At 47.5% G+C, this 26,544-nt stretch overlaps 1 protein-coding gene across 1 annotated transcript; it reads right to left on the bottom strand.

Annotated features, from left to right (window-relative positions):
* Positions 1-1,642: 1,642 nt before the first annotated feature.
* On the bottom strand, positions 1,643-20,682 carry LOC137525454 (FMR1-interacting protein NUFIP2-like). Its single transcript, XM_068246550.1, has 4 exons — positions 20,358-20,682; positions 12,446-13,450; positions 8,367-8,399; positions 1,643-2,614 (listed from the first exon to the last, which is right to left on the bottom strand). The coding sequence occupies exons 1-4, from the start codon at positions 20,488-20,490 to the stop codon at positions 2,565-2,567; spliced, it is 1,221 nt and encodes a 406-aa protein (XP_068102651.1). The 5' UTR covers positions 20,491-20,682; the 3' UTR covers positions 1,643-2,564.
* Between the last annotated feature and the right edge of the window lie 5,862 nt (positions 20,683-26,544).

The raw sequence follows: 26,544 nt of genomic DNA, 5'->3' as shown, positions 1-26,544 counted from the left end.
GCGTGTCATCAGTTCAAGCAGGTCACTAGAGCGAGGAGTGCAGAGGAGACGGATGTCTGCAGTCATCGCGGGCTCATTGCGGAGGTAAGCTACCGCTACCTACTCCAACACCCGGGGGGGGGCCAGATACGCAAGGGGGAGGCAGGAGGCGGCTAGCGGGGGCCAGCGCAATGATCTAGGATCAGCGCGGGAGCCTGCCAAAGGTAAGTTGCCGGCCGCTATTGACACTCCACCCGGGGGGGTCCGGAGACTCAAGCAGGCAGGATGGAGGAAAGCAGGCACGGGGAAGGCAGGGGGGCAAATGAGGACACCCAGAAGGACACTGGGGGGGCACAGGAGCGCACACGGGGGGCACATGACACATCGGGGCACAGAAGGACACATGGGGATCACAGGAGGACACACAGAAGGACATGTACAAGACGCTCCTGGAATATGGACGTACCAGGTTTAGTATTTTTTTTCCCCCTGGTTTTTGCCCTCCAAACTTGGGTGCGTCATATTCGAGCGTCTTATACGGCAGAAAATACGGTAAGTGACAGCAACTCAGCAGAAAAGCTATTGTGCATTTTAAATCTACTTTTAATAAGTAGGTGTACACGTATTTAATGATCGTGGCCCCGTAAAGCGTACCCTAGCCAAAGATCAGGTACAAAATTAGATACTTACCTTAAGAGGTAAGCCTCAGATTCCTATTGAGGCCTCCCTGCTCTGATGTCCCCCATCGCTGAGTGCAGCCCCGAGATTAGCCACAAGGCATGGTCACTAATCACATCAGGGCAGCGCAGCTCCTCTTCTTGCAGTGTGGCCGCATGAGCCCGCCCATGTGCAGTAAGCCTGAGCTGTGGGCTCCGCACTGTGTAAGCAGGCTTCCGCAGCCACACTTCAGGAGGGATGTGGAGGGGGCCGCGCTCAGCAATGGAGTGGCAAGGGAAGCCTTAATAGGATCCTGAGGCTTCCCTCTCTTAAAGAGAACCCGAGGTGGATTCTAAGAATCCTATTAGCACACAGAGGCTGGGTCTGCATAGAAATGCCCAGCCTCTGTTGCTATACTGTCTCTCCCCAGCTCCCCCCCCCCCCCCCCCCCCATAAATCACACAGCTGTGCTAGCGACACGCAGCGTGTCGATAGCTGGCTGTTTTCATCTACTGTCACTCTCGCCGCTCCCCCAACTCCTCCATTTCTCTGCTCCCCGTCTGCGTCCATTCCCTCCAATCAGCAGGGAGGGAAGGGATGCAGGCGGGGAGCAGCGGCAGAGGAGGCGGGGGAGCGGCTAGAGTGACAGGGTCAATGTTAACAGCCGGCTAGCGATGTCGCCACAGTATAGCATGGGATAACTCCAAATCATAACAGCAGAAAAATTTTGAATGCAGGATTAGCATCCTTATAACTTAATACTCTCAGACCAGTTGCTGTTGAAATTAGATTTTTATGGTGAATCCCGCAAGTATCTAATTTTGTACCCGAGCTTTGGCTTGGGGTCACTTTAACCTTTCATTGACCTTCAACCACCATCAACGTGGTCAAGCTCTCATTTTCTCAGTCACGCACAGCAGTTCAGATACTTCCGCAGACGCCCACCCCTCCAAAAACGCAGAAAGTTCACACCGTTCCTAAACAAAAACAAACACCCAACACCATCTGGTAATAAAACAAGATTTTAATCACAATATAAATCCCAGGCTGGCATTTAACCAATTGCCAAGTTGGCACCCCAGCCACAATCTATTGTGAAGAGGGTTAAAAGTGCAGAGAGAAAAGAAAAACACAAACAAAAAAAAAGGAAAGGAAAGAACAGAAAAGGAAAGAAAAGAAAAAGAAAAAAGGAAGAAGAAAGTGCTTAGCAATGTCTAAAAAGGTGAAAGGCTCCCAGAAGGATCCTTTCCCTGGACAGAGGGTGAAGCAGCATTGTGCAAGGGTGCAGCTTACGGCAAACAGAAGATGCTGACACAGTCTGCACCCTTCTGCACTACAGCGCCCTCTAGAGGTACTGTCCTCCAAGGACCAAGAAGAGGAGAAAGGGGAGTTAAAACAGGATGGGGCGGAGCTGTGGCTGACATGTTCTGCAGCGAGGGGAGAGAAGCAATAGCCCAACTCTGAGAGAAGTCCATAACTGAGTCCCGCCATTACACTTCAAAACTAAGGGCGTTCCCCATAACGGCAAGAGGCGGGACCCAACCTCGGCTGCCAGAACACGTGGGACTCTCCCCACCCAAATAGCCACCAGGGAGTGACGTGGCCCTTCCTCACGTCAGAGGCATGGCCAGAAGAAAAACAAAAAACAAAAAAAAAAAACTCACGTGAAGAGAAAAAAAAAAAAAAATTTACACACAAAAGAAAAATTCAGAACTAGTAATTCTCCAGGAAATGCTGCTTTAACCCTTGACTGGAGGGCACATAAGAAGGGTGAAAAGCAGTCTCTCGTGGGGCACAATTTGTGACGTATTCAGGATCCCGCGCTGCGGTCTGTATTCTGTGGGGTATATAGGAAGGGGAGGGGGATGTATGTGTTGGGAGGGGCCGGGCCTTGCAGGAGTTGCCCTTCCGCTGCCCCCTCTTCTCGGTTAACCCTTTCCATCCATGGTCTCTGAATACACAACCACACGGGACGGGTCTGCAAGACGAGAAAAAGCAAAGTCATTTCAAGGGTTAACCCACCTCAGTACAAAAATCTGTAATGCGTTCTGGTAAGCAAATCAGAATTTTGATTAGTCTTGCTAAACCTGCACAAAGCAAGTAGTAACACTATTTCCCTTCCACACTTAAAGTGGATCCAAGATGAACTTTTACTTATTGCATAATTGTTCCTTTCCTATGGTTTATAGGGCATTCCTCAAGCCAAATACTTTAGTTTATAGGGAATTAGAGTATTAAAACAAAAACAAACAAGCCTCGCCCACAGCCTTTCAGAGTGCCAAGGCATTTTCAGACCGTAGCAAGGGCTCATGGGAGCTCAGTCTGGACAGGAGAAGGGGGAAGTATTACTAGCCAGAGATTTCAGAGGCAGAGAGGGGGGGTGGGGTTAGGGTTTTTTCAGAGGCTGAGTGCTGTGTGTAATGTTTACAAACATGGCTGCTGTCGTATCACAGGAAGAAAATCATTCTATTGAAGCGGTTTGCAGCTAGATTGCTGTGCAAACTATCTAAACATTAGATAAGATATATAGACAAGTTACTTGTTATAGTTAGTTTTTCATCTCAGATCCGCTTTAAAAAAGACTCCATAACAAAAATTGCATCCTGTTTATCATCCTACAAGTTCAAAAAGCTATTCTAATGTGTTCTGGCTTACTGCAGCACTTTATACCATCACTGTCTCTGTAATAAATCAATGTAGCTTTCCCCTGTCAGACTTGTCGGCCTGTGTCTGGAAGGCTGCCAAGTTCTTCAGTGTTGTGGTTCTGCTATGAACTCTCCCTTCCAGGCCCCTCTCTGCGCACTGCCTGTGTGTTATTTAGGATTAGAGCAGCTTCTTTTACAAGCTGGATAAATCGTCCTCTGAGCTGGCTGGGCTTTCACATACTGAAGAATTACAGACAAGGGCAAAGCTGTTTGCAGGAAGAAACAAGCAGCCTGAAACTTCAGTGCATGAGAGCAGAAGGGGGAAAGAAACATAAATGATCTCTTGAGATTCAAAAGGAAGGCTGTATACAGCCTGCTTGTGTATGGATGTATTTTCTATGTGTGGACATACAGTACATCAACCTACTTCCTGTTTTGGTGGCCACTTTGTTTGTTTATAAACAAACTTTTTAAAACTGTTTTTAACCACTTCAGGATTCGGCGTAAACTTAACTACGCCCCTGAATCCTGAAGTGGATTCCATGGAAACGGTCGCTTGTTTTGAGCGGCCGTTCCATGTCAGTTCACGGAGGGTGTCTCCGTGAACACCCTGCGAGCCGCCGATCGTGGCTCGCAGGGTAAATGTAAACACACGGGGAAGATCTTCCCCGCTGTTTACATGTATACGGCACTGCTGCGCAGCAGCGCCGTAGCGGAGATCGGCGATCCCCGGCCTCTGATTGGCCGGGGATCGCCGGCACCTGATAGGCTGAAGCCTGTCCTATCTGGCGCAGGACGGCTCACAGGGGGAGGGAGAGGGAGGGAAGGGGAAGGAGGCCAGGAAGCGCTGCGGAGGGGGGCTTTGAAGAGCCCCCCCGCAAGCGCAAACAGCCGGCGGCGATCAGACCCCCCAGCAGGACATCCCCCTAGTGGGGAAAAAGGGGGGTAGTCTGATCGCCCTGGCTGCTAGCTGATCGGTGCTGCGGGCTGGAGAGCCCACACAGCACCGATCAGGCAACCCCCCCCCCCCCCCGTACAGAAGTGGTTAATATGGCGAGGAGCTGCGAAATTGTGACAGAGGGTAATAGGAGATGTCCCCTAACGCACTGGTATGTTTACTTTTGTGTGATTTTAACAATACAGATTCTCTTTAAAGGGGCACTATAGAAGGGGGAAAAAAAAAGAAAAAAAAAAAAAAAAAAAGTACGTATTTGTACTTTCACACATTTTACATTTTACAATTTTTTGCCAGAGTAAAATGTGCCATAAATTACTTTTCTCCTATGTTGCTGTCACTTACAGTAGATAGTAAAAATCTGACAGAAGTGACAGGTTTTGGACTAGTCCATCTCTTCATGGGGGGAGGGGGAAGATTCTCAGCAAGGCCTTTATTCTTTATAAAGATATTCCCTAAAAAGGATTTAAACGATGCTGGACAGATTCCCTGCTCGCTACAGTTTTTTGGCAGTTTGACAGAGCAACTGCCATTCACTAAGGCCCCGTTTACACTTAACCATTTAAGGACCAGCAGTCTCTGGGCACTTAAAGACCAGAGACCGCTCGTCCAATCCCGACGAATCGCCGCACATACCCGCTGTCATCGCCGTTCGCCGAAACCCCCAGGACATAGACTCTGCCGTCTCTATGACGGCAGAGTCATGTGAGCCAGTCAGGAGCCGCTTTCATTGGCCCCTGACACTGTCTTTCAATGTAAGCCAATGGGAACGGCTTACATTGAAAGACAGGGCCAGGAGCTAATGAAATCTGCTCCTGACCCGCTCACATGACTCTGCCGTCAGAGAGACAGGCAGAGCCTGTGAGATGCGGCGAGAATCGTCGGGTTTGAGCGGCACGATCGGCAGGGAGCAGCGGAAACGGCGGATGCGCGCTGCGGACAGTGATTGAGATCTACGCCCCGCCAGCCAGGAGCCCACCAATACAGGGCATAGATCTCAATCACTGCGGTCCTTAAATAAATCAGTTGGTGTGTTTAGTACGCGTTTTTTCCACAGCCGTGCATTGTGACAAAGATTTCAGTTAAAAACGCGTTAAGTGTGAAAGGTGCCATAGGAAAACATGGGCATTACTTTGAAAATCCGTTTTCTTTGCGTTAACTGAGAGCAACTGATTAAGTGTAAAAGGGCCCTAAGTGCTTTTGAAAATAAGTAAATCCCTGAGAATTCCCTATGAAGAGATGGCCTAGTCCAAAACCTGTTGCTTCTGTCAGATTTATACTACTTGCTGTAAGCACTTATTTGTATGTTTGTGCAAATTTTAAATTTTTCGCCATAGTGCCCCTTTAAAAATGGAACCTAAACTGAGAAGGATATGGATTTTTTTTTTTTTTTTTTAAATACTACCAGTTGCCTGATTCTCCTGCTGATCCTATGTCTAATACTTTAAGCCACAGCCCCTGAACAAGCATGCAGATCAGGTGCTTTGACTGAAGTCAGACTATTAGCTGCATGCTTGTTGCAGGGGTTGTGGCTAAGGGCTCGTTTCCACTATCGCGAACCTGCATGCGTTTCCTGCATGCAGATTCGCACAGCCAATACAAGTGGATGGGCCTGTTTCCACTTGTCAGTTTTCCTGAGAGTTTTTCTGTGCAGGATTTTTCTGCACTGCAGAGCCCTCAGAATTCGCCTGCGTGTGGAATGCATGCGAATCGCCGCTAATGTATTTAATAGGGAAAATCGCCTGCGGCTTTGGAATGCGAATTTTCATGCGGCATGGAAATCAATGGAAAAGTATACCAGCACTGCCATGGTTAAATTCGCATACAGCGTCATCCATGCGAATTTTCATGCAAATTCACACAAAAATTCGCATACAACCGCATGCGAAATTCGCATCCGCGGCGATTCGCACCGCACAAGTGGAAAGTATTAGAGACACAGGATCAGCAGGAAAGTTAGGCAACTGGTATTTAAAAAAAGGAAAAATCCATATACTCAGTTTAGGTGCCCTTTAAGCCTTGGACACTCAATTATGACTGGCCAATAGCTGACCAGTTTTACCACCTCCAAAGCTCATAGTATTCAGGATCTGTTGCCCCTCATACTACAGAGGTGGTAAAAATTGGTCAGCGATTGTCCAATCATAATTCAAAGTGTACCAGGCTTAGTGCATCCAATTAGCATTCGCCAATGATTGGCAAACATTACCAGTATCATGTATAGTATGACAGCTTGCCTACACACTGACCATAGAAATCTACTGGTCCTCATACGACATGGAAGTGGTAAAACTGACCAAAATTGAATGTGTGTACCAAGCTCATCCAATTTTGATTAGTAAATGATTAGCCAATTTTACAGCTTATTGTAGTATGTGAGCGTACCTACACAATCTGTTCATAGAGGTCTGTTGCCCCTCAAACTACATGGAGAGGGTAAAATGTCAATTGACTAAACAAGATTGGATGTATTGGATACACATCCAATTTTGCCAAATTTACCAAATCCATGTAGTATAATGGCAAACAGATAGTGTCGATATGCTCTCATACTACATGGAAGTGGTAATGTTGGCCAATCAGAATTGGATGTGGGCACCAACGTATGAGATTCTAGCACTGTGCGTTCTGCATTGTAATGATGGGATCAGCTGCATCACAATCACATCTGATGAGGTGTGAACTGGTCATAGACTTTGCATTGGTCCCATTCACACTTGCATAACGCTAGAGTTTTGCTCAGGCGATTTACGTGGGGAAAAAAACAAAACAAAATCGCTTGAAAATGGTACAGGCTGCATGTTTGCGTTTGGCATTAATCGCCGGTGATTAAAGCGGATTACTACAAGTAACTTGTCTATATATCTTATCTAAAGTTTAAATAGTTTACACAGCAAATCTAGCTGCAAACAGCTTTAATAGAATATGATTATTTCTTCCTGTGATACAATGACAGCAGCCATGTTTGTAAACATTACACAGAGGCAAGCCTATCTGCATCTTGAGCACTCAGCCTGTGAAAAAAAACCTAATCCCCCCCCCCCCTCTGCCTCTGAAATCCCTGGCTAGTAACACCTCCCTCTCCTCCTGCCCAGACTACTGCCAAGGCTCTCTGAAAAGCTGTGGGCAAGGTTTGTTTAGTTTATAGGGAATTAGAGTATTAAAACAAAAAAAAAAAAAAAAAAAAAAAAAAAAAAAAGTATTTGGCTTGAGGAATGCTCTATAAACAATAGGAAAGGAACACAATTATGCAATGAATAAAAGTTCACCTCGGATCTACTTTAACGCAAATCGCATAGTGAGAACGGGTCCATAGGGAATTATTGCACTTTAAAAAGCGCTAGCGAGTTTTGCCGAAATCTCTGGCAAAACGCTCTAGTGTGAATGGGCCTGGGGTGGGGGGATTATGGAACTAAACCAAATTTCAGTATCTAAATAGGGATGGCCCTGCTTAGGAGAACTCATGGAGAAGCATGTGATCAGTCTGATCAGCTGATAGATTTGCAAGCTGATTTGCTGATCATGTGTTAAACCAGGAAGTCATCACAGCAAATCAGGACCTTAGAAAATCTATCAGCTTATCAAACTGATCACATGCTTCTCCATGAGTTCTAAGCAGGGCCATCCCTATATATAAACTGATTTTTCTAATCTGGCTCAGCCAATAGCCAAGCATGCTGACTATCATGCAAAGTATACGCAGCTCTGGGCCAATCGAAAAACAAAAAAGGAAATGCGTACAATTGGCCCAGGGTCAAGCCAGTAACAATCTGCGTGTAATGCTGGGCATACACAGCTCGTTTTTGCAGCTCTATTCTCCCGTTTGATCATTTCACCACTCGATTCTGCAGTCAAGTCTCTTATCTTCCGCTCGTTTTTCTTATCTTTTTCCATTCACTGCAATCATGAATCGAGCAGCGAAACAATCGGGCGGGAGATCGGACATATTGGAAATCAATCGAGCCATCTAAATGGCTCAAAAACGAGCAGTGTATGCCCAGCATTAGACCAGAATTATTAGTCACTGACCATCTTGAGTGTCAGATTTATTCTTCAGCACAAGTGGACACAGATATGGACACACAGGACACAGACAGATACAGACACAAAGCTATAACGCTTCAGCTTACCTCTCTTGTGAAGGTTCCATATTTTGTTCCATTCTGAAAGAGAAAAAAAAGGGAAATACATCAGTAAAGCTCAGAAGGACGCCAGAGGCTATCTGAAGTGTGGTGGGCATTGCTATCATCATGACAGTTATCCCTCCAAGAGAAGAGGTACTTAGAGTTGGACAGTGATGTCACTTCCTACATTTGAAGCAAGTTCTGTGGTCACCGCTCTCCTCTTTCTTCTGGTCACCACTGACCAGCAGGTCTGTTTGACACAAGGAGGCAGCACAGTACATAAACATATCCTTACTGACACCAATGCCTCCAAATAGTCTGTTTAACTTGGGGTTCAGGGGGTGCTCACACACTTATCAGTTTTTCCCGACATAGCTGCCTGATTGCAATTTTAATCAGTTTATTAAATTATTTATTGCTCCGGATGGAAAGATTTCACCCAAATGGGGTGGGTCAGGTGTGTGGAACACAATGTGTGCGCACGTGTGTCCTTTAAAGAGAACAGAGACGATATAACAACATTTATACACACCTGGGGCTTCCTCTAGCTCCATCAGCCTGGATCGCTCCCACGCTGCCTTTCTGCGCTGCCTCTGTCTGCCGGTACCGGGTCCCGCCATTTCGGCCAGTCGGCGCAAGCGCAGTGCGCTCCCTCCGTACTGCGCAGGCGTAAAGAGCCGGAGGGAGCCCCTGTGCATGCGGAAGACTGGCCGAGTTCGGCGGAAGTGACGGGACCCAGTACCAGCGATAGAGGCAGCCGAGGACGGCGGCACGGGAGCGATCCAAACTTATGGGGCTGGAGAAACCCCATGTATGTAAAAAAAAAATAAAAAAAAAAAATTATAAACGTCGTACATATCTAGTTCCCTTTAAAGAGACCCTCAAGCGAGTCTAAATTCACTTTAACTTGTATTTATGTAAAGCACTGCTAAACCGCCGCATCCCTGCGGCAAAACAAGGGGTTTATACACCCCCAAATCCCCTCTGCTCAGTCCGGGGAGCGCTTCCTGCTTGAGGCAGAGCTTATGGCTGTAGCTCTGCCTCTTAGCGCGTCAATCGCTGCCTCTCCCCACCCCTCAATCTTCCTTCACACTGAGACGGGCGGGGAGAGGCTGAGATACGCAGGCAGATTGACGCGATTGGAGGCAGAGCTGCAGTTCAAAGCTCTGCCTCCATGAGCAGCAAAATCCTCGACCAAGAAAGTCCTGGATTTTGCAGAACGGGTTTGGAGGGGGGGGGGGGGGGGGGTATAAACCCCTTGTTTTGCCGCAGGGATGCAGCAGTTTAGCAGGGCTTATTGTGATTACCAAAGTTAAAAAAAGTAAATTTAGACTCGCTTCAGAGTCTCTTTAATGTAGGGGTAGACTCTGCTGAATAGCAGAGCAGCATTTATGGGCTACAGGACATTAGACATTTGCATTCAGCTACTACAAAGCCAAGTTGCAGTACCCATGTCCTGCTACTCCCAGATGAAATGGCTTGTGCAACCAGTGGTGCTCTGCCCATGTAGGGGAGGAAGGTTGTGGTCAATTTAACGGGGGCTCTGACTGATAAGGGGGCATGGCATAGCCCCCACATTTTCCCCAAAACTGCCTCTGAACACCAACCTCATCTTGGTTAAAGTGGACCTCCAGCCTAACATTAAAATGCAGCAGCCTTCTTGTAAAAGAAGCTATAGTTACCAGCGCTGCCGTCTCCCTCGACACCGCATCACCCGACTTCCAGTGCGTGGCTCTGCCTGCCCAAAACGCCAAGATGTTTACTGGAGTAAACCTCGTGGCATTTTTCTTTGGAGTAGGGAGGGTCATCATCATGGCAGCTTCGAGGGAGACTACGATCACCCGGTGCTCAGTGATCACGTGACCAGGAGCCATACGTGATGGCTCCTGATCACTGTGGGGAGAGGTCAGCTGTCATGTCAGCTTCGCACGATCACGCCGGGAACTGAAACGGCGGGTGACGTAAATCCTACACCGCATCAGCCTAGAGCAGCCACAAGTGCGACGTAGGATTTACTTGCGTCGGTCCGCAAAAGGTTAAACAAAAAACATCTTTGTTACAGCTGATACAAATCCTGCAATAAACCTGCATTGTTCCTACTTCCTGCTTCCATGGAAGCAGACATTACTTCCAGTGCTTTCAAATGGGTTTATCTGCCATCTCTGTCGTGGCAGTCATGACACAGGGGAGAGATCAGATTACAACTTGTGACTAGACACAAATGAGGGGGGAGTTACACAGGCTAAACTCTCGAAATACATACAGGGCGCATTTCTGTTTTCTTTCTGTCTTGTGCAAGAGTTCAGATCCACTTTAACCAGCAAACCATCACTATCCAGCAACTGCTCCAGAACATGTACAAAAGTTGGACAACCTATGACAACACACATCATTAACATAGCAAAACTCAGCTGTCACTCAGGAAGCTCCACACTCAGATTAAAGGACACCTGAAGTGAAAGATATAGATATATAAAGGCTGCCATACTTCCTGTTAAAGAGAACCAGAGACGAAGCACCCTCATGTATTTTATTACATTTATCAGTGGGAACATGACCGTAAACACCTACCCTGCTTTTAGTTTCATTCTTATCTGCTTAATTAGTCTATTAGCAGCTGTGATAAGAATCCCTGACTGGCTCAGTCTAGGTTTGACCTGGAATCATTATAGCTGAGTCACTCTTCTGTGGAGTCTTTTCAAGCCCAAGCCTGCCACCTCCTGGCTCAGATTTCCTGCTTTGCATACTGAGTTGTGATGACATGGGAGGGGCTGCTGAGAGAGAATCTCTGAAACAGACAAGTGTGGCTGCAATATGATCCCTGTGTGCTCTGTGTGCACTAGATACTGATGATGACTGCAGTTTCATTCCTATGAGAGACACTTCCTACAGGCAGCTGCACATCATACCAAAATGAAAGCACACAGATAGAAGGCTGGAGCAGCCTTTCTCATATAGCCTTGACAGCACATCCAGAACAACTCATAACCTGAAAGCAGAAGGGATATGAGCCGGCGGCCATATTTGATTTTTCCTGGAGCAATAATGGATAAAAATAAATAAAAAAAAAGGCACACCAGAGCGGCGAAATTATCAGGTAGAGCATTTATTCTTTACAAGCTATCGATATGTTTATTTTGTGTGAAATGTTCATCTCTGGTTCCCTTTAAACAAGGCACATTGCCTGGCAGTCCTGTCAATCTCTCTGACTGCAGTAGTGTCTAAATCATACACCTCAAACAAGTATGTGGCTCACCAGATCTGCTTGCTCAGGGTATGCGGCAAAATGTATTAAGCTGGGTCTACACGTAGCAATCCGGCAGCTCGATTAGACACTGGATTGCCTCTGCCGCATCCCCGCGCGTACCCGCCGTGTCCCCGCTCATGCATCGGATTCGATCCCTCCTCGTCCCCGCTTATCTCCCGCTCGATTCTCTGCCATTGTCCCCTCGTGGGGAACGAGCAGGGAATCGGCGGCGGCGAGATCGGACCTGTCGGATCTTATCAATCGAGCTGCATCAGCGGCCCGATTGATAAGTCACATCGCAGTCACATTGCTCCATGTAGACGGGGCTTAAGAGGCAAGACAGCCAGGCAACTTGCATTGTTTACATGGAAATATACAGCCTACAGGTGCACTTTAAAGCTGCAAATGACCATGAGATATCTCTTTACAAGAAAAGCATTTTAAGGAAAAAAAAAAAAAAAATAATAATATTGAACCACAGTGGTTCCAACGACACCTTTACAGATTGTTGACAGTACACACACACACACACACACACACACTGTATGCATCATAGCTGCCAGGAATTTAGGACTTCATTGTGGTTCTACAGCACAAGGACATAGAAGGCAGAGACAGCCATCATTTTTTTAATTTTTTTTTTGGGGGGGGGGGGGGGGGGGGGGTTACTAAGCAGGTAATTAAATGCACGAAACAACCCCCCAAAACCAAACACATTTAATCCACTACTATGTGGAGGTTAGTTTGAGAGGTTTTGCAAATTCGGTACACAGTTCCCTTTAAAGCTCACAGCTATGGCAAGGATCGTATATAAAAAAAAATAAAAAAAAATACCTACCATGCACACTGTAGGTCACCATGGTTTCCCAGTCCCTGGGATTCTCCATTGGGGCCTCCTCCGGCTCCACGCCCTCAGTGAAGAATCCAGTCGAGAGACGATTCAAAGCGGATGTTGGGGGTTGGTCTACCCCGCCCCCCTCATCACCATTGCAACTGCCAGTCTCTCCTATTGGCTGCTTCAGCTCCTCGGGGGGCTGCCCGGCCCCTGGCTCGTTAATAAAGGACAGCCCCCACTCGTTTTGGAAAATGGCCCCCAGGTTCTCCTGACTGACGGGGGAAGGAGGCGTGGAGGAGAGCGAAGAGCAAGAAGACGAGGAGAGGGAACCGGTGGACAGCGTGGGGGTCAGAAAGAAGCCTTCGCTATGAAATCCAGTCTGTGTAGAATTAAGCACGCAACTGGGAGGGGTATTGGAGGTCCGAACGGCAGAGCTGGGCACCAGTCCTTTGCCATCCAGGTTCTCTTTCACCTTACTGGCGTAGCTGATTTTGGGCACTGTTCTAGCACTGCTGTTGTCGACAGGAAATACCGGCAGAGGTTTACAGAACAACCAGCTATTCGTGGTCTGCTCCTTCTCTGTCGGGGGAGAGGGCTGGCGGGAGACTCCTTGGCTGCTTCTTTTCTCTTCCGTGGGCTGCTCGGGCCTGGTGTCCACGCACGGGGGCTGTGTCGCGTTGTAGGCCTCACGGCTTTTCGGACGCTGCACGTGAGGCCCCCCGCCAGGCCTGGGCATCCAAGCCCTACGCTTGCCATCGCGGTACTGGTTCTCGTAGTCCCAATAGCCCTTGCGCTGGCTAGAATAGGTACGGTGGTGGTGGGGCGAGTAGTAGTTGGGGTGGTAATTGTTAGAAGGAGAGCGTTGGTGCTGCCGGCCAGATAGGTCCTTCTCGCAGTTCCGTAGATGGCGAAGGTTTAGCGAGTTGGAGGGACTAAGGGGCACGCTCTCCTCCGTGCGTCCGGCCAGCGTCTCGATTTCTGGGCCAAACCCATTAGAGTCCCAGGAACCTGAAAAAGAGAGAGGAGACAACATTTTAAAAACAGAAACTCTCATATACTTTAATATAGACGTTTACAGGGTTCCGAGATACCAGCTTTTCAGGGGAATTATCTATATAAGCATTCAAATGTGTATTCATTTTCAGGTTTTAGTGGCCTCCTCAGGCAAGTTTAATCTAGAGCAGGGGTATCAAACTCAAATACAAAGTGGGACAAATTTGAACACTGGGACCAAGTTGCAGGCCAAACTCCATGTCTAGTGGCCACCTCTCCCTTATAAATGTTGCTGGTGTTTAATGCCCCACCTACAGAGTTCCCTGGTGTCTAGTGGCCTCTCTCCTATAGTTCCCTGGTGTCTAGCATTCACCCCCCCCCCCCCCCCATATGGCTTCCCTGGTGATCTAGATCTTCATCTCCAATATAGCTTCCCTGGTGGTCTAGAGCAGTGTTCCCCGACCCTGTCCTCAAGGCCCACCAGCAGTGCATGTTTTGTGGAAAGCCAGAGGTAGTTAATCAGCTCTGCTGCAACACTAATTACCTCACCTGTGCACGTCTGTTTCCTGCAAAACATGTACTGTTGGTGGGCCTTGAGGACAGGGTTGGAGGAACTCTGGTCTAGAGTGGGCCAAACATAATGCACAGTGAGGAAACCACTTGAAGGCCAAATTGAATGGCTCCGAGGGCCACATTTGGCCTGCAGGCTGGAGTTTGACAGGTGTGACGTACGAACCTTTAGTAAGCAGCTTTCTCAGACACTAAAGGGGCACTGTGGTGTGATGTAACGACCGTATTGTTACGCAGGACACTGCACCATCTATATCGATGTTTACAGTTCAGATGGTGCAGTTAAATGGTATGCAGTATCCAAATACACTGCATGCAGTGCACTCCCACAAAACAGTGACAGTAAAGCATACTTTTCATTGAGCAGTGCAACGACTGTGGGCCATCAATTTATCACAATTCAAGTATTGGAGGCAGAGGATCAGCAGGACAGCCAAGCAATCTGCATTATTTAAAATGCAACTTGTCAGCCTCCACATCGCTCTCACCTCTGGTTCCCTTTAAAGTGCCAGTGACGCGCTCTCCCTGCCGCAATGCAGGCTGGGAGATTTAGCCCTTCACCGTGAATACATCACCTGGCCGGTAATATTGAAGGACTAAAACTCCCAGCATGCACTGCCGTAGCGGGAATGCGCACCACTGGCACTTGAGGTACTGTAGCTGCAGATCTGCTTGGGGAAGAGCAGATACAGGCGGGGGCTAGGAAGCAGCCCCCCAGAAAGTAATGCCTGTCACCCCCTCAGTAGCCCACACTACTCACAAAACTCCCTTAAGGGGCCCATACACCTAACGATTTTCCCGCCGATATACAGCCGTTTCGATAAGTGATCAAAACGGCTGTGAAATCGACGCGCACACCGCTGACAACAATCGATTTCCGTCCGAAAGCGATCATACCCGTCGACCCATCCGTGCGGAAGATTTCTGTTGCCGGCGGGTCGGGAGTGCGTCGTTAGAATGCCCGACGCAATACAGCGGGTATACATTACCTGGTCAGGCCGGCGCGAGTCCCCTGGTCTTCTCCGCTTCGGGCTCCAGACCGATACAGAGAACTTCCTGTCTCGGCAGGAAGTTTAAACAGTAGAGCGCCCTCTGTTTAAACTTCCCCCCCCAGACAGGAAGTTCAGTAGACTGAGCAGAGAAAAAGACAGTGGGGTCTCGCGCCGGCCGGAAAAGGTAATGTATGAGGGGGGGGGGGGTTGGAAGGGCAGCAGGTCCGCAGATTGTGATCGGCTTCAGGCTGAAATCGATTCACAATCTGTTTGCAGTAAAGGCAGCCATACGATCCCTCTCTGATCAGATTCGATCAGAGAGAGATCTATCTGTTGGTCGAATCTGATGGCAAATCGACCAGTGTATGGCCACCTTTAGTGGAAGGAGAGATACAAAAAGTACTCATGTCCCTAATAACAAAGTGGTGTATTATACAACTAAGCAAGACATGACAGTTGACCTTGTATTTTAAAGGGCACCCGCGGTGAGGGGGATATGGAGGCTGGTATATTTATTTTCTTGTAAAACAATTCCTGGTAGTCCTGCTGATCTTCTGGCAAAAGCAGTGAGTCAAACCCCTGGAACAAGCATATAGCCAATCCAGGAAAAGCTGAGTCAGAGTACCTGATCTGTTGCATGCTTGTTCAGGGTTTAATGCTGGGCATACACGAGTCAACCCGGCGGCTCGATTAGCCGCCGGATCGACTCCCACCACGACCCGCTCGGATCGGTCCCCGCGGGCGCTCCTCATCTTCCGCTCGATTCCCCGCTATTGTCCGCCCGTGGGGAATCGATCTGGCGGGTCATCTGACCTGTCGGAAATCATCAAATCGAGCCATCAGCGGCTCGATTGATAAGGAATAATCCTACAGTGTATGCCCAGCATAAGGCTAAAGGCATTAGAGACAGAATCGAGAGGTCTGCCAGGCAACAGGTATAGTTTAAAAAAAGGAAACTACACAGCCTCCATATCCCTCTCACCTCGGGTTTCCTTTAAATTGAACCTAAACTGAGATGGATACGGATGTTTCCTTTTAAACAATACCAGTTGCCTGGCAGTCCTGCTGATCTCTTTGGCTGCAGTGGTGACTAAATCACACATCTGAAAAAAAAGCATGCAGCTCAAAGTATTAGAGACACAAGATCAGCAGGAGGGTCAGGTAACTGGATTTTAAAAGGAAAAAACACAGATCTTCTCAGTTTAGGTTCTCTTTAAAGAAGTTTCAGTATATTCCATCATATCCCGTGATATTTCAAGGTAATAAATACATGTAAGAACACTTATCAATAGGAACATTCCCTACAATCACCAGCATGCAAGGACTGTTGTGTAACAGTGAATAGTCTGCACTGGTAAAACATCAGCTAGTGCAAATTCTTCACAGCTTGTTACGAAACTCTGCCTACCAAGTTCCCCCCTCGTCTCACCAAGTGTCCATGTAATTATAACGCTCGATGCACATCTATGAAAGCTAGGAGGTATAAAAATAGACGCCGGGGCCCTGGTTATGCAAGCACGTGATGTATTATGCATGCAAACGGCTGGCTGTGTGGCAGACAGCCATGTTGGTTAGCTCCACCCTGACACAGGAAGGAGGAAGCTGCCCGAGGAAAAAAAAAAAAAAAAAAAGGCCCCCTCCCTTTCACCGGCAAGATGGCCACAGGAGGACTCTAAAAGGAAATGGCTGTTGAAATTCAAAAACCCGAGCAAGTTGCAGGATGGGAACTGGGAGGAATCTGCATTTGGGGAGGGGGAGGAAGAGCCTGTTGCACAACAATGTCTCTCCCCACAGGGTAGAGAGAGGGGGGTTACTTGGGAGCAGGCTAGTGTCTCTACACAGAAACAGACAAACAGCTCAGAACTCAGCATTATAATGGAAGGGGGGTTTCCAGGGTGACAATCCTACGGCATCAACACTACCGGCCAGCACAGGACAACCTCTAAGCTCTTAAGTCACTCGTTTATCATAAAGTAGCAAGGAATAAAACGAAGTGCAGCGACACAGGATTACATCATTCAAGTCATCACCCACCATTTGCAATACAAACAGTAACATGGATGCAATAGAGGTCTAAATCAGCTTAAATCCCATTTATAGGTCCTGGTACACACACCATGCAATCCTCACTTCAGATCCTACTCGAGCGAATGATCAGCCAGATATTTATATTGGAATACGCTAGCAGGAAGCTAGCGTATATGTGGTTTTCAAATTCCAACCTGATATCAATCAAAATGAATCAAAAAAGGAAATACCTAGGGAACGATAGCCGGTATTTTGATCGATATTTTACAATCTGCTTCTGATTGAGAAAGATCAATTTTGAGATTGGTCGCTGGCAATTAGCAGGCTGAAAATATTTTTTTTTTGCCCGATCAGATCTTTTCCTCGACTGGAAGTAGGATCTGAAGTTAAAAATGACATGGTATGTGGCGAAAGGATTGAAAAGGGCATTGCGAACTGTGATAAATGCCAAATTCTTTCTCAAGTTCTTTTGCAAGTGGTCCCACCAAAACCTGGGCTGCAAAACAGCCCAAGCGTGCCTCTCAGGACCAGAAGAGTCCAAGGCTTTTTCTCACCACAATCCTTCACCAATCTGTAGGAACTACAAGTCCCAGCACAATCCATTACAGTATCATACCATAACAAAACTAACAGGAACAATTTAATGTCTGCAACAATCAGATAATTACAAAATCAAGGACTGATTTGCATGCCTACTTTTTTGGGACGGGGAGGAAACTACAGTGCCCAGAGAAAAACACACAGAAACAAAAAGGGAAGCGTACCAACTCCATGCAGACAGTGTCAATCAATATTTCAAAGCCCTTTATTGCTATACTATTTAGAACCAGACAAAAGCCTCAAATAAAAGAAACCACCAATCGTGAAACTTGAGAGGACCTGATGTAGTAAGGGGGATAAGGAGGCTGACATTTATTTCAGTTTATACATTGCCTGGCTATCCTGCTGATCCTCTGCCTCTAATACATTTAGCCATAGACCCTGAACAAGCATGCAGATCAGGTGCTCTGACAGAAGAGTGACTGGACTAGACACATGCTTGTTTCAGGCGTGTGATTCAGACACTACAGATAACCAGAAAGGTCAGCAGGGCTGCCAGGCAACTGGTATTGTTTAAAAGGAAATAAATATGGCAGCCTCCATATCACTTTCACTTCAGGAATCCTTTAAAACACTATCCTAGCAACATCCATTCCTAATACTTATACAGCCCCAGTACATTCAATAGTATAATGTAAGACAATGAGGTGAGTCACATTTTCCAATAGCCATATAACAGCTATGATTCAGCAGGTACTAGTTATGGTTATGTGACCAGCATCTGCAACATTAGCAGGCTCCCAAAATTAGTTACTTATTGTAGTCTTTCCACCCTAGACTATTACTGGTGATTCCAGTATAGGCTCCTGTTACCAGCAGCAATACTAGAACTATAGTACATAGGCCACTAGAAGTAATTTGAACAACCACCAGTATCTGTAGGGGAGATTCTAGTTCTTTTAACTGGATAAATCCTGTACTCGGGTTAATAGTTCAGTTAGAACATAATGGTCAAGACTAGCTAGTAGTTACCAGTCCTTACACGCATAGATGCTAAGTGCCAGTCTAGTTTAACACCCACAGCCTTCAAGGAGTCCAGCCAAGCCCGGTCAGTCAATTAGCCTGTAAGTTAGCGAATCACCCGATTCGCAAGTTGTAATTGTTACACTAACTTTTAGGGCTCGTTCAGACTATACGCGCTACCGCACGCATAGTGTGCGACATGCAAGAACGGTAAAAGGGCATAGACAGCCCTTCTACTGTTCCCAATCATATGCGTTAATGCACGCATTTTTGGGAATCGCAGCACAGATCCCATTCACTGTCGTGAATGGGATCTGCAGTGCATAGTAGCGCAGATGGCGTACGATCGTACGCATTGCGATCACACAGCCACCTGCGCTTAACGATGTGAACGAGGCATGAAGGACATATCTAGTCCATTCCCTTCTGTTGTGAATTTTAACGGTTCTAATCCCTGGCAACATAAACATCTATTTTATTACTTTCAGTTTGTTTAACCTAATCACACCAGCAGAACTTTAGCCTCCCACCATCCCTGGCACACCACTCTGTAGTTTCCTTCGTTTCTAGTAAAGCATAATACTAGTATTTGTTTATTGATGATATTTTAGTAATATGACCATTAGCTAGTTTTGCTACTAGCAGCCTAAATTCACGTCAGCCATGATACAATCAGCAAAATATTGAGTCCAGGTACTAGCAGTCCAATGTCTAGGCAGTCCTGACAAAGCTGTCAGCTGTATGGTTGGGTACTAGTTCCGAAACTAGTGTTCCAGATCACCACCAAAACCCTGACTAGTCTCACTGCACCATAAATGAAAGCCTACCCAGTAAAAACTAGCTTGCGAAGCATCTGATCAGACATGGCTAGGACCACAAGTCTAGTCCCTGCTTCCACTAGCATTAATAACTCCCTAGCCAGCACTGCCCAGAACTCCACTTTTTGGACAACTCTGTCCCAGGACGAGCATTCCTCTCCTTGGCCAAATCTGTCCAGGTCCACCACTCCACAGACAGCCATGCCAGGGACCAAAACTGTACATCATGGCCAGTCTTGTCCCAGCACTGCCCAGGCCAGCTCTGCCTGGGACCAGCACTCAACTCCATTGCCATCACTTCCCTGGGACCAGTACTCCATTTTATCAAGCTTTGCCTAGGGACCTGCACTGCATTTCATGGCCTGTCTCACCCCAGGACCAGCACTCCCTTCTTTGACCAACCGTGCCCAGAACCAACACACCATTCCTCATCCAGCCCTGACCTGGAACCAGCACTTTACTCCCTGCCCCTGTACCAGTGTTCTCAACTCCTTGGTCAGCCCTGACCTGAAACCAGCACTCCACTCCCTGCCCCAGTACCAGCACTCCACTCCCTGCCCCAGTACCAGCACTCCACTCCCTGCCCCAGTACCAGCACTCCACTCCTTGACCAGCCCTGAAACCAGCAGTCCTTGGCCAACCCCGACCTGGCGCCAGCACTCCACTCCTTGGCCAGCCATGATCTGAACCCTCCACTCCTGGGCCAGCCCTGGCACCTCCACTCATGGGCCAGCCCTGGCACCTCCACTCCTGGGCCAGCCCTGGCACCTCCACTCCTGGGCCAGCCCTGGCACCTCCACTCCTGGGCCAGCCCTGGCACCTCCACTCCTGGGCCAGCCCTGGCACCTCCACTCCTGGGCCAGCCCTGGAATCAGCCCCCTCCCCCTCCCTGCTGAGCACAGCACTCCGTCAGCCTGTAACCCATAGCCTGGTGGGCCGTATGAAGAGCACCTGTCTTGGGGCGGCCGCTGCGGTTGATGTGGTTCATCTCGTGCTCGCCGGGAGTCAGCCTGTCCTTCCTGCGGTTCCCCGGCCCCTCTCGGGGATAACTGTTCTCGTCTTGGGCCACCGGCTCCTTGTGCATCGTCAGCGCAGCGAGAGAGCGGAGAGAACACTGAACACACCGGCCGGGAGAGGAAGCGAAGAGGCCTACGTAAGGCGGGGTCTCTGCACGCCACACCCACAGCGGCAAGGCCTTGCCTGGACTTCAGGCCACGCCCACAACGCTGCATATGAGAAGACGCGGCACAGCGCTCTATTCCGGGAGTAGGCGGGGACACGCGGAGGCCACTCCCCATGCTCCAGCGGGAAATAGAAAAGGGGAAGGTACGTCGCTGGGGAGGCGGAGTTACTCCACCCTGTGACGTCGCCGGGAAAAACAGCCGACCGGAAACAGGGGGGAGGAGAATGGCTTTGACCGACGTAGGAAGGGGGGAGCTTAGCTGGGTAGGGGTAGCTGGCTGCCACGTCATGGGGCGGAGCCTGGTAACGGTGCGATTCCACTGCGGTCGCCACCATGGAAACTCCGCCATGGTGTTGGCGGGAAAGCGCTGCCCTGTGCATTTCATTGAGGACATGGGCGTGACCTTTCCTGCACACCCGTCTGAAATACGTCATTTATCATGCAGAGGACATCCTGCCAGTCACCAGGAGGAGGGAAGGAGGACCTGTCATCATTTCTCCTTATAGGCCTGTCATCATGAACCCTCTCTTCAAGAGGACCTGTTATTTCTCTTCTAATAAAGAGGAACTGTCAGGGCTCGTTCACACTGCACGCATTTTGGAAATGCATATACTGCACTGTCTGATGTTCATACTGCATGCGTTCCTGACCAGTGCGGTCCGGGAACGCATGCTGCAAGCGGTTTTTGCAAAAATGCACGGCTGTCCCATTCACTTTTCAGTGATGGGATCAGCCACGCAACGCATACAAATGCGGATGTTCCGCACGCGTGGCCTTCCGCGTTTGTAATGTGAAATTGCAGAAAAATCACTCTTGAAAAACGTCAGCAAAAATAGGCTGCGTTTTGTAAGTGTTCTATAAACGCTGTTCAGACTGTCAGCGTTTCTAGAACGCGTATAAATTAAAAGAAACGCATGCGTTTTCCATTGCCTTTTGCACACACACGTGACCCGGGAAACAGAAAAGAATTATAGGAACCGCAAAGGGAATCGTACACAAAAAACGCAATAGTACGCGTTTTTGATACGCGTCCATAGACTTTCATTGCGTCAGTTTCTGTGCGTGACGCACAGAACTGCGTGCAGCAATGGGGATGAGAAACGTATGCGTCTCATACGCATACATGTGAACGAGGCCATTAGAAAACATTAGTAGCCGTTTATGCGTAAAATTTCTCTGTATGCGTTCTGTAAAAACTGCTAGGAACGCACATAGTCTGAACGGGCCCTTACTCCATACAATTCGCACAATCTAAAATCGGTTCTTTATTAGGCTTTTCCTAAAAAGTTACAGCATCTTAAAAGTTCATCTCGCGGCCAGTTTAGGCAGCCATTTTGCTAGAGGCAGGAGAGCCCGACTCGGGCTGTGGGGTCGGGAGCGGCCCGGGGGGGGACAATTTAACTGTGTTGATTGAATGAAATGTCGGATCTGAAGATATGTGTGGAATTCTTTATTAGCCAGACCAAATTGCTCTTTTATGTTCAGAAATGATTTCACTCCTATTGGTGAGGTTATATGCTGCATGATAAGGGGCTCGATTCACAAAGCGGTGCTAACCCAGTTAGAGACTTTAGGCGTGATAACCAGTGCACCACGCTGGTGAAAAGCCAGTTTAGGCGTGATAAGTTTAGGCGTGATAAGTTTAGGTGTGATAAGTTTAGATCGCACACAAAGTCCCGCACGCAAAGCAGCGCCATTAAACTCTATGCGAAGTGCACCAGACTTTGCTAGCGCAAAACTTTTGATCAGCTGTGCACTGCGGTGCTAACCCAGTTGGCGCTTAAAGGGAAGGTCCAAGCAAAAAAAAAAAAATGAGTTTCACTTACCTGGGGCTTCTACCAGCCCCATGCAGCCATCCTGTGCCCTCGTAGTCACTCACTGCTGCTCCAGTCCCCCGCTGGGAGCTTTCTGACCTCGGAGGTCAGGGCCGAATTGCGTACATTTTTACACATTCCCGCTAGTGCAGGAACATTAACGCATACATTTTTACGTGTTAGTGGTGCAACACGTAAATTTTTGTTCCTGCACTAGCTGGAATGCGTAAAAATGTATGCAATGTGGCCCTGACCTCCGAGGTCAGAAAGCTGCCAGCGGGGGACTGGAGCAGCAGTGAGTGACTACAAGGGCACAGGATGGCTACATGAGGCTGGTAGAAGCCCCAGGTAAGTAAAACTCACTTTTTTTTTTTGCTTGAACCTTCCCTTTAAAGGGACTCTGAGCAGTGCAGAAACTATGGAAAGATGCATATCATTTTAAAGCTCTCTTTCTCCTCTTTCCAATGATATATAAACCGATGCCCTACGCCTTTTAGTTTTCGCTATTTTCGCGATTGAAATTGCCGCGGCAGCATTTTCAATCGCGAAAATAGAGAAAACTAAAAGGCGTAGGGCGACGATTTAGGTGTCGCCAGAAAGAGGAGAAACAAAGCTTTAAAATGATATCCAACTTTCCATAGTTACATTGTATTACACAGGGCGACTTTTTCTGTTGAATGGAGCTGCTGACACTGGGGAAAGTGTCGTCCTGTGTAATACAAGTAACTATGGAAAGATGGATATCATTTTAAAGCTCTCTTTCTCCTCTTTCTGGTGACACCTAAATCGTCGCCCTACGCCTTTTAGTTTTCTCTATTTTCGCGATTGAAAACGCTGCCGCGGCAATTTCAATCGCGAAAATAGCGAAAACTAAAAGGCGTAGGGCGGCGGTTTATATATCATTGGAAAGAGGAGAAAGAGAGCTTTAAAATGATATGCATCTTTCCATAGTTTCTGCACTGCTCGGAGTCCCTTTAAACATATCACAACTAAACTTATCACACCTAAACTTATCATGCCTAAACTTATCACGCCTAAACTTATTGGGCCTGATTCACAAAGCGGTGCTAACAGTTAGCACGCTGGTGAAAAGCCCTTTATCATGCCTAAACTCAGTTTAGGCATGATAAATTTAGGTGTGATAAGTTTAGGTGTGATAAGTTTAGGCATGATAAGTTTAGGTGTGATAAGTTTAGGTGTGATAAGTTTAAGCGCCAACTGCGTTAGCACCGCAGTGCACAGCTGATCAAAAGTTTTACGCTAGCAAAGACTGGTGCACTTCGTATAAAGTTTAATGGCGCTGCTTTGCGTGCGGGACTTTGCAAGCGATCTAAACTTATCTAACCTTATCATGCCTAAACTTATCACACCTACACTTATCACGCCTAAACTTATCACGCCTAAACTGGCTTTTCACCAGCATGGTGCAATGGTTATCATGCCTAAAGTATTTTAGGCGTGCTAACTGGGTTAGCACCGCTTTGTGAATCGAGCCCATTATGCCTAAACTTATCACACCTAAACTTATCATGCCTAAACTGAGTTTAGGCGTGATAAAGGGCTTTTCACCAGCGTGCTAACTGTTAGCACCGCTTTGTGATTCAGGCCCAAGTACTCCAGCTTTTGTCCAAGCAGAAATATTGATATTACCTATTAGGATATTAAAGAGACACTGAAGCGAGAATAATTCTCGCTTCAGAGCTCATATTTAGCAGGGGCACACGCTATCCCGTGGCTAAACGGGGGTCCCTTCACCCCCAACCCCCCCCCCCCCGCAAAATCAACGACCAAATTGGTCGTAGATTTTGCTGCTCCTAGAGGCAGGGCTAACGGCTGCAGCCCTGCCTCTAGTCGCGTCTATCAGCGGCGCATCGCCGCCTCTCCCCCGCCCCTCTCAGCGAAGGAAGACGCGCGTGGGGCAGGGCTGCGGCGGTAATCCCCCGCTGCACGGAGGGGATTTGGGGGGTCAGGGACCCTCGTTTAGCCGCGGGATAGCGGCGGTTTAGCAGGGGCACACATGCCCCTGCTAACTATGAGCTCTGAAGCGAGATTTATTCTTGCTTCAGAGTCTCTTTAAGACAACTGAATGGGATTGAGGGAGTAGTTGTATGAGCTCTAAATGACCCGCTATGAGTAATTTCCAGGCTTTAATGGTTGCTTTAATTGTAGGGTAATTGGGTATAGACAAGGTTTTATAAATACAAGAGGCCAATAAAAAGTCTTTAAGTTGGGACCCTATTAAATCGCTTTCTAGGGAAGCCCAGAGGGGTCTATTGTGGTCTTTCCACCAAGCTTTAGAGATCTCCAAGTTGCATGCTATGTATAGTATCTGCATACATGGCAACCCAAAGCCTCCCTGTTTTTTAGGAATCACAGAGGCGCTCACCCGCTTTATGGACCTGAACCAGTTTTATGTGCTCCTGTACTGCCCAATGAAGCGGGACTGTTGACTGCGAAACGCGTTGCGATTTTATGGAGCTGTGAATAAATTGTATATTTTTTACTCTGCATTTGAGTATATGTCCACTACCAGAGGGAGGCAAGTCCACCTCGACTTCTCTTTTTATCATTTTTAGAACATTGTTGTACTCTGCTTGGCGCCTCTGTTTGTACATATTACAGCACGATTAAGTCCACCCCTGGTGGAGGGGTTCTTTCCCCATTTTCCTATCTACAGAGAGCGACTTTTATACCTGAGTGGGGTCAGGTACTAATACTCCCCACCTGCCTGTCAAGTGGTTACCTGATGGTAACCCACCTTTGTGAGTATAAGAACCTTTGACATTACATTATATATTGAGCTTACCAGACAGTATTGCACTATTGGGCTCTTGGTGTCCTCTGTTTTGTTTTTACAAATATCCGCTCCATGTATCTGTACAAAATGTTTTGCTATGTGTGAGATACTGCTAGTCATGCGAGATGGGCCACAGTAATGGTCAGCAATGCGTTGTCAAAGTGGCCTAGTGGTACAACTTACATATTGCGCTCGATGCGCATTACACCCACATAAACCAAATAGCGACTATTACAATTTATGTATTGGTGAATGGGGAAAATACCACCATTCGAAAAAGAGACAACCTGTCGGCCCTTCTCATGTACACGGCAATACCTAGAAGTCGAGAAACCGCATAGAAAGGACCCTATGGTAGTAAGCCAATTCCATGGAGCAGAGTCAAAAGATGTACATAAACTAGGGGAAAGAACAGAACCAAGGAAAGGTGCCCGCCAAGAGGCAAATAGATACCCTTGTTCTCAGACCTGGAGTAGTTTGTCATTAGCGTACAGTACAGGTAAATTACGGTTAAAGGGACTCCGAGCAGTGCAAAAACTATGGAAAGATGAATATCATTTTAAAGCTCTCTTTCTCCTCTTTCCAATGATATATAAACCGCCACCCTACGCCTTTGTATTACACAGGGTGACTTTTTCTCAACGTCAGCAGCTCTATTCAGCAGAAAAAGTCGCCCCGTGTAATACAATGTAACTATGGAAAGATGGATATCATTTTAAAGCTCTCTTTCTCCTCTTTCTGATGACCCCTAAATCGTCGCCCTACGCCTTTTAGTTTTCTCTATTTGCATGATCGAAATCGTGGCAGCTGCAATTTCAATCGCAAAAATAGCGAAAACTAAAAGGCGTAGGGTGACGGTTTATATATTATTGGAAAGAGGAGAAAGAGAGCTTTAAAATGATATGCATCTTTCCATAGTTTTTGCACTGCTCAGAGTCCCTTTAACCGTAATTTACCTGTACTGTACGCTAATGACAAACTACTTCAGGTCTTAGAACAAGGGTATCTATTTGCCTCTTGGCGGGCACCTTTCCTTGGTTCGAAAATAGCGAAAACTAAAAGGCGTAGGGCGGCAATTTATATATCATTGGAAAGAGGAGAAAGAGAGCTTTAAAATGATATGCATCTTTCCATAGTTTCTGCACTGCTCGGAGTCCCTTTAATAATATCGACTATTTTAGTGTATTTAATACTGTACCGTGTGACAAAAGTCGGCACAGGTCTAGAATCCTTCATATCAGGGCTGTGGAGTCGGAGTCGTGGAGTCGGAGTCGGGGTAATTTTGGGTGCCTGGAGTCGGAGTCGGGAAAAAATGCACCGACTCCTAATGAATTTAAACTGTAA

This window comes from Hyperolius riggenbachi, chromosome 7 (genome assembly GCF_040937935.1).
Source record: "Hyperolius riggenbachi isolate aHypRig1 chromosome 7, aHypRig1.pri, whole genome shotgun sequence".
Lineage (NCBI taxonomy): Eukaryota > Metazoa > Chordata > Amphibia > Anura > Hyperoliidae > Hyperolius > Hyperolius riggenbachi.
Note: the sequence above shows the minus strand (reverse complement) of the source record. Positions and strands in the feature narration are given on the sequence as shown.